Source organism: Merops nubicus, unplaced genomic scaffold (assembly GCF_000691845.1).
Source record: "Merops nubicus isolate BGI_N331 unplaced genomic scaffold, ASM69184v1 scaffold2539, whole genome shotgun sequence".
In the NCBI taxonomy this organism is placed as follows: Eukaryota; Metazoa; Chordata; class Aves; order Coraciiformes; family Meropidae; genus Merops; species Merops nubicus.
Window position 1 is genome coordinate 10,055 of NW_008628829.1, and position 8,304 is coordinate 18,358.

The 8,304-nt window shown below is 49.9% G+C and overlaps 1 protein-coding gene across 1 annotated transcript; it reads right to left on the reverse strand.

Annotated features, from left to right (window-relative positions):
• Positions 1-3,378: 3,378 nt before the first annotated feature.
• LOC103779146 (zinc finger protein 239-like) lies at positions 3,379-5,134 on the reverse strand. Its single transcript, XM_008946764.1, is given in 4 exon segments — positions 3,379-3,593; positions 3,648-3,687; positions 4,341-5,029; positions 5,032-5,134. Coding segments are annotated over 4 exon segments (1,047 nt in total).
• Positions 5,135-8,304: the final 3,170 nt, after the last annotated feature.

The window sequence follows — 8,304 nt, forward strand, 5'->3', positions numbered from 1 at the left end:
GAATGTTGTTCCCAGAGAAATGCCTTTTTTAACACCATTTCTAGTTCAGTATTTCCCTGTCTGGTATAGCACAGAGACTGTAGAAATGAAGGGTTGTGCTCCTTTTGTGTTTGAACAAAATAAAGGACTCTGCTGTGACTTGTTTGTCTGAGATCCTTCCTGTAAGACCTTCTTTGGAGCTGCACGGGCAGGGCGTGTGTGCAGAGGTGGAGAGGAAAAGAGTTCCAGCACAGCAGCCCTGCCAGGGACCACAAGCACTTGATCTTCCCTGAACTTCTCTTTCTTCACTGCCATACTCTACTGAGCTAAATGCTCGACCAGTTTTTAAAGGTTCCACCCCCTATTGCTTTCACAGTGTTTTTTAACTGTCCATTGTACTGCTTAGTTTTCCCTGAGGCTGAATCATGGTGGATGATGTGACACACCCACCCAATGCCATGCTCTTTGTCCCACTTGTCTATAAGATTTGTTCTGAAATGAGTCCCATTGTCTGACTTGGTTCTTTCTGGAGTACTGTGTTACCACAAGATCTGTTTTTCAAGGCCTAGGATGATGTTCTGGGGAGTGGTGTGGGGCACTGAATAGGTTTCCAGCCATCCAGTGGTTGGTTCTACCATTGCAAGCATGTAGTGCTTACCCTGGCGGGTTTCAGGGAGTGTGATACAATCCACCTGCCAGGCCTCCCCATACTGCAAGGGTTTGAACCCTTTAGCTTGTTGGACCTGTGCAACAACATCCATGGTTAAATCCACCCCTCGGTCATGAGCCAATCTGTATGTTGCATCTCTTCCGTGATGTCCTGAATTGTCATGGGCTCACCAAGCTAAAATTAGTTCACCCTTATGTTTCCAGCCTAAGCCTGTCTGGAACACTTAGCAGCCCAATCCACTTGCTGGTGGTTTTGAACTTCTCAGTGGCCCGACCTTTAGGTACATGAGCATCTACGTGATATACTCTTACAGCTAGTTTCTCCAGCTGAGCAACGATGTCTTGCCACTGTGTGGCAGCCCAAATAGGTTTACCTCTCTGTTGCCAGTTACTCCATTTCCACTGTTCCAACCACCCCCACGAGGCATTTGCTGCCACCTATAAGTCAGTATAGAGACTAAGCACTGGTCACTTCTCGTGCTCAGCAAAGGCCAGCTGGACAGCTCTTACCTCTGTCAACTGACTTGATTCACCCTCTCCTTCAGCTGCTTCTGGGACTTGTCATGTGGGACCCCACCCAACAGCTTTCCACATCCGATGATTCCCTAAAGATGGCAAGATCCACTAGTAAACAGCATAACATTTTGTCATCTAAATGGAGATTCTTCCTCCAGGTGGCATCAGTGGCATGATGAGTGGAAGGGAACTTCCCCTTGAACATCCAGCCTAGTGCCAGGAGGAGCCGTGCTTTGGTACCAATCGGTTCCGAAACAGCTCAGCTCCTTCATATGCTGCCAAAAGTTCTGTTTCAGTTGATATATAGTGGGCCTCTGAGCCTCTGCATCCTCAACTACAAAACACTAGGGGACAACCTCAAGTCTCCCCTGGTGCTTTCTGCCAGAGGGACCAGGTAGGACCATTCTTCCTGGCTGCGTTACAGAACATGGTTTTAATGTCCTGTCCTGTTCGGACTGGCCCAAGGGCTACTGTGTGTCAAGTCTCTCGTCTGATCTGCTCAAAGGCTTGTTTTTGTTCAGGACCCCAGTTAAAATTGTTTTTCTTTTGAGTCACTTCAGAGAGAGGTTTTACAGCCTGACTGTAACCAGGAATATGCATTCTCCAGAAACCCACAGTGCCTGGGAAGGCTTGTGTTTCCTTTTTGTTAGTTGGTGGGGACAATAGCTGTTACTTTGTTAACCACAGCCATTGGGAGCTGGCAACACCCATCTTGCCATTTAATTCGCCAAAGCTGGATCTCAATTCTTCAAAATTGTAAAAGTGCAGGTCCCTTGACCTTGCCTCTTCTTATGGCAAAACCGTTGTCTAAAAGAATTTAAATTATTTTCTTACCTTTCGTAAGGGGTTCTTCTAACCTGTTACCCCACACAACGATGTTGTCCATGCATTGCAGGTGTTCTGGAGCTCAACCTTTCTGCAGTGCCGTATGGAGTGGGGCGAGGCTGCCATTTGGGACAGAGGTGCAGTTGTTCTTCCGCCTTCACTGAAGCACAGATTGGCTGTGAGGCCTTTGCTCCAACCCAGACATCACTCCGTTGTGCCTGGCCTTGTCCAAGTGTTCCAGCACAAAGCCCCACATCTGTCCCGTCCTTGGGCCAGATTAGCAAGTTGCTCAGCTCCTGCTCTTGCTTGATCCTAGTAGAAGATCAGCACGTTCCTTAACTTGACATTCTCATTCAAGCCCAGACTCAGCTGTTCTCTGCTGACTCCTGGTCACTCTGGACTTCAACACAGCAAGCCTGTCAATTTTCCACATCCTCCAAGTCTGACCATCAATCCCAGTTCCTGTCCACCTCTTCATCCAGCCACAATTCCACCAGATGCAATTCCTGAATACAGTAATAAAAGAAATTAACACCCACCGCTTGGCCCTGGGCCAGAAATCCATCCTTTTCATCCTAGAAAGCAATGGGGTTGTTCTGTCATGATCCATTCTGGAGAAACCCATCCTGGCCTTTCCCAGCCACTCTCCCCTTCCTCTCCCCAGAAATGTCATCTAGGAAGACATGCTCAGGGGCACAGTCCTCTCCAAGAGGAGCTTGAACAGCCTTTGGTTCTCCTGGAAATCATCTGGGCTGGGTTGGAAAAGAGCTGGAAGCTTTTCTGGCCAGTCCTCAAGGACTGGCCCTGATCACCACCACAAGGATACAGAGGGATTGCCAAGAGGATACAGAGGGAGCCTCTCTATGAAATTCTCTTGCTCCCTCTCCATCCTTGGGTGATTCCCCTCTGCTTCTGGGGGCCGTGAAAGGCTGAGTTTGCTCAAGCAACTTCTGACTCCATCCCCATCCATGGCTGGGTGTTTTCCTCCATGCTCCTGCTGCCAGCTATCAAAGCCTGGGATAAGACAGATCAAAGAAGCCATGAAATCCTTCAGCCTTCTCTTCTTTTCACTGAGTTCAGCAGAAGGCCAACATCACCCCTGTCTATGACTCTTTAGGAAGTAGGATCAGCTCATCTTGCTGCCCTTCCTCTCCTCAGCAAGTAGCAAGACTACAGGAGCCTGTGCTGGGGCAAGTTTTCTCAAGTCCTCCTTTGCAGCTTCCCCAGCTTCCACCTCCTGGCTGCTGCTGCCTTTTTGTCCTGCAACTTGCTCAGTTTCAGACCAGCAGCCTCATGAGAGAAAGGCTCCTTCTCAAGGGGATTTGAGGAGATCATGCTTGTGCTTGGAGGGGGCATTTTCCCTACCTGGCAGCTCTTACCATTCTTGGCCTACTTGGCAGCTGTGTTAACAAGTTGTCCCAGGATCTTCCAGACTGTTGGCCCCCTGTTTGCCTTGGCTGGCCAGTAAATGCCAGGACAGTTCCTGTCCTCCCCAAGAACTTTCTCATTGACCTTGAACTGCTGCGACGTGATGACAGAAAGCTTTTTCTGCTTCCTCACTGTTGTGGTTTCATACCAGCCAGCAACAGAGTACCCAGCTTCACCTGCTGGGAGAGATGCAACTGAACTGGGAGTGTTGCCAGGGCAGGACACCCCACCTCCAGACACTCCCACCTCCATGAGGTTGGGGATGCTTTGCTGAGACAACCCAAAAGCACCAAAATCCCCAGGGCTGGCTGAAATACAGTCCAACGTGAGGTCCTTCAGCCATTACCCACTCTTAGTTCCACTGACTCCCTGGAGCAGCCCTCCTGAGCCCTTGAGACATTCCAAGGCTCCATGAGAACCCCCTGAGACCATCAAGATGATCCCAAGATCCCCCCAGACACGTCAGACTCCCCAAGACCCTCACTGAGACACCCCCCCCTGAACTAGGCACACAGCTCTAGACCTGAGCCCAGGGAAGAAATGCTGCAAATATTTGTTCATTTTGTAAAGAAATATCAAAACAAAAAAGAAAACCACAATATTTTATTAAATTTGAGTTTTTCTCATTATAATTAGGGAATAGACAGGAGTTTTTTACCTCCAGGAAATCCAAAGTGTTGGGGAAAATACAGCTGTATCCTGGCAAATCTCAGCCTAACTTCAGTGGTGGCACTGCCTGTGCCCACTGATCACTAATTATTGTCAATATCACTAATAGATGTTTGCCACTGCTGGAGGCCCCAGCCTCTGAGAAAACTGAGTGGAAAAGAGGTGATTTTGGTTCAGCTGGCTGGAAGGGTCCTCCCAGGGGTGTCACATTCACCCCGAGAGCGCTGAGGTTGGTGTATTTGCATCCTCCTCACCACAGGCTGGTCCCTGGTGTGGGTGTGGATGTTCTTTTTGTGGTTGGAGCTCTGGCAGAAGCTCTTGCTGCAGATCCTGCAGGAGAAAGGCTTCTCACCGTTGTGGGTCCGCATGTTCTGGGTGAGGGTGGACTTCTTGGTGAAGCTCTTGCTGCAGTTGTCACAGACATATGGCTTATTTCTGGTGTGGGCGGGGTGGTGATGGGTGAAGGTGGAGCTGTGGCTGAAGCCCTTGCTGCAGTTGTCACAGATACATGATCTCTCCCCGGTGTGGATGCAGCGGTGCCGGATAAGGCTGGACTTGCTGGAGAAGCTCTTGCTGCAGCTGTTGCAAATGAAGGGCTTCCTGCCAGTGTGGGTGCAGCGATGCTGGGTGGGGTGGGACTCGCTAGCGAAACTCTTCCCACAGTCAGTAAAGGCAAAGGGCTTTTCAACAGTGTAGGCCCACATGTGTTGGTGGAGGGTGGACCTCTTGGAGAAGGTCTTGCAGCAGATGTCACAGACAAAGGGCTTCTTGACAGTGTGGATGCAGCAGTGTGTGTTGGAGCTGGAGCTCTGGCTGAAGCTCTCACCACAGCCGGCGCAGGCAAAGGGCTTCTCGCCGGCGTGGCCGTGCCAGTGGGCGACGAGTGTCGAGTTCTGCTGGAAGCTCTGGCGGCAGCACCTGCAGACGTGCGGCCTCTCCCCGGGTGGCTGCGGCGGTGATGGAGGGATTGGGAGCCCTGGCAGAAGCTCTTGCTGCAGTCAGCAGGCTTCTTGCTGGTGTGGACGTGCCAGTGGGAGATGAGCATCATGCTCCGATGGAAGCTCTTGCAGCCGAAGGGCCGGGTGCCAGGATTGGGGCACTGTTGCTTCACTGTCTCTGGGCTGGGCAGGAAGCTCTGCCCACACACAGGGCACTACTGCTGACACTCACATGGCAAAGTGGTGGCCACCACAGCTTCATCTTCCTCATCCTCCTCAATCTTGTCCTTCTCCTCCTCCTCCTCCCCTTCCTCTGAGCTGTGCTTCAGATCCTCCAAATTGTTCTCTGGGGGGTTCTTCTCCCGTGGGGTCTTGTCCAGGGGCTTCTGGGTGGCCACACTGGCAGTGAGTGAATCAGCCCTGGGCACCCAGCAGGGCCATGGGAATGCTCCAGAGGGACCGAGTGAGTGCGGCTGGACAGAAAGATGGTGGCACGGGGAGGGAGTCAGCCAGCCACATGGCTACAGCCAGCAATGGAGGCAGCAGCACCTGAGCCTGGAAGCTCCAAGGCAGAGATCCTGACCTGGCTGTGACATCCACCCAGCACCTCTGGACACCCAACACCCTCTCCTGACACCCCTGACACCAGAAATTTCCTGTCAGCAAGCTTCCCCACACCTCCCCCCCAGGCTGTGCTGTTGTCCCAAATCCTGGGTTCTTTATCCACTCTTCAAAATCCCATCAACACCCAGAGGCAAAATACTTGCTTGTGTTCCAGTTTTGTGCAGAAAAGGGGTGCCAGGCAATCGCTCCCAAACTCTCACCCCTCAGACACAGGACCCAGGGCTGAAATACAAAACAGCAACAAAGAAGAAATTCCAGGAATGAAAAGGATTGGTCAGTCCTTTGGTCCCTCCCCACTTCATACAGGAAGGCAGAAATTCAGTATTCCTTGATCTCGAGGCTCCTACCATCTTTTTGGGACCAGAGAGCACTTCCCCAGGTATGATGCCACACACCCAGGTGCCAAACCACCACCCTGGCTGTCAAATCTGGAACCTTTGAGAACCCTTCTCCTCTTGACTATGCCTTGGGGCTGGCCGAGGGGTGGGACATTCATATTGCAATTAGCTATGGGAAGGGGACCATCTGAGCAGTCCTTATGGAGAAAAAAAAAAGACTCTGCTTCTTTTGAAGCTTCATGTCCCATTATCCCCCCCTTTAGACCTTATCTTGCAAAACGTCTCTTTGTCACCCTTCCAGCAATTCCCCTCTTTCAGACATCAGTTTTCACCTGAGATCCTTTCAATCTCATTTCTCATCTGAAGTGCTGGGGTTAAACCCCCAGCCCCGAACAAGGGTTGGCATATGGATGATGTCCATGACCAGGCAAGAAAGACCCTCCTGACTGGTTTTCACCCAAGGTCTGGCCAGCCTTGGGTGGGAACTGATTAGGAGATCACTACCACATGCCCCCACCTTCCACATTAACTTGGAGGTGGGCAAGATGCCACTGTTATAGGAGCTGACTCTGCTTGCAGTGGAGTTCTGAGGTTTGTTTATACAGTGGGTGTGTTGTCTGTGGATTCTGGTTTTTGGAAGGGCTCCCTGACTCTTCATAGCAAGTGGAGCTCTCAGGATGGTGGAGCAAGATGATGAGTCTCTCTCTGGGGAACTACTACGTAACTGGTCTCCTTGTCTGGCTGGTTCCATCTACCACGCCATGGTTCTGGAGTCAGCTTGATCCCTTTCTTCACACAATGTGCTGTGAGTGAGTGCATTAACTTATTCCTTCCTCCAGTGTTGGGCCACCTTGGATCTCTGGTATATGATTTAAGAGTGGAGGGAGGACTTTGGTTGCTGGTTTGCCCACTAATGATACTATCCTTCTGTGTTGCACAAGTGGTCAGCAGAAGACTCATCTTACAGTTCCTCTCTCTCTGGAATTCTGCAGGGTTCTCCCATGCCAATAAATCTAGTTGTATCATTTTGTTCTTCATTCTGGAACTGATTTCCTAGAGTTCTAGTTGGAACCGCTGCTCCTAAGGTAGAGGTGCCTGGGGAAGGCTGGGCTTAGCTTCTGAGTGATATCCCATTCAGTATAATTACAGCAACCATAGATAAAATTAATCCCAGAATTCACATGTCAAAACAATAATCATATTCCAATAAAACAAATATATAGTATCAAAAAGCCTGATAATCATGAGCCGATAAGAACTCTAACACCACATGAGGACCCTAAACGCAGAACCAAACCGAATGAGGCCTCAACCCCCCCAAATGTGTACAAACTATACCCAAATGTATACCAGTATGGTGCTAGCAACCCTGCATATGCTATCCTGTGCATGCTTTCGCTTTCTGATTTACAGGCAGCCAAAAATGGACCTGACCCACAAAACCAAATGTAAAGAATACCTTTCTCAAATGGTCCTTGTCTGTTCCCACAGTGATCCGACTGAGGAGAGGAGAAAATCCCGTTTTCTCCCTCCAGAAGGAGTTATCCTTGGGATTCCAGAAGGAGTCCTGTTCTCAGCGGGGCCTGCAGCCAAACAGAGAGTGTCCCATCTGGGTTGCCAAATGGAATGAAGAAACTTAACAGCAAAGAGTTTCACTGCTAAGCAGGTGTTCTTTACTGCAGTGCCAGGGTTGCATTGGGGATTCTACCCTATAAGTGCTCCCCCAACCCAGGAACTTTCAAGGGTTTAGATTTACGGTGGCATTATATATCCATACTCTCTCCCTGAAATTATTAACAAAAACACATCGTTTCCCAGGAAATAATTATTCCATGGTCTTTGCTGCCATCTCGTGTCCCTTCACAGATATCACAGTCAATCTGGCGGTCGTATACTTATCCGGAGGTCGCATCATCCTTTTTTATCACTTGTTCTCCAAAGAAACTTTTGGGGTTGGCAGCTTTCGGCGTCCACTCAGTACATAATGTCTACATAAGCAGCTCATTATCACAGTAATCACAACACATAATCTGGTTTAGTATCCTGCCTCACTGACGTCTGAAGCCTTAAGTAGAACCTAACTGTCCTGCTTCTGAACAGTGTGGTAAGGGTTAGTTAGTACCTGGGTCAAAGAGGCCCGTGAGAAGAGTCTGTTTAGAACTTAAATACAATATACACGATCCAGATTGATCAAAAGAACCTTAGAAAGAATTTGTTTACAATGCACGAAATTCAGGCGCTTCTCTTCACTCCCGTAGGCAAATCAGGGCGCCCGCCCCGGGCACGCCTCGCAATGAGCCGGGCCGGCGGAACCCACC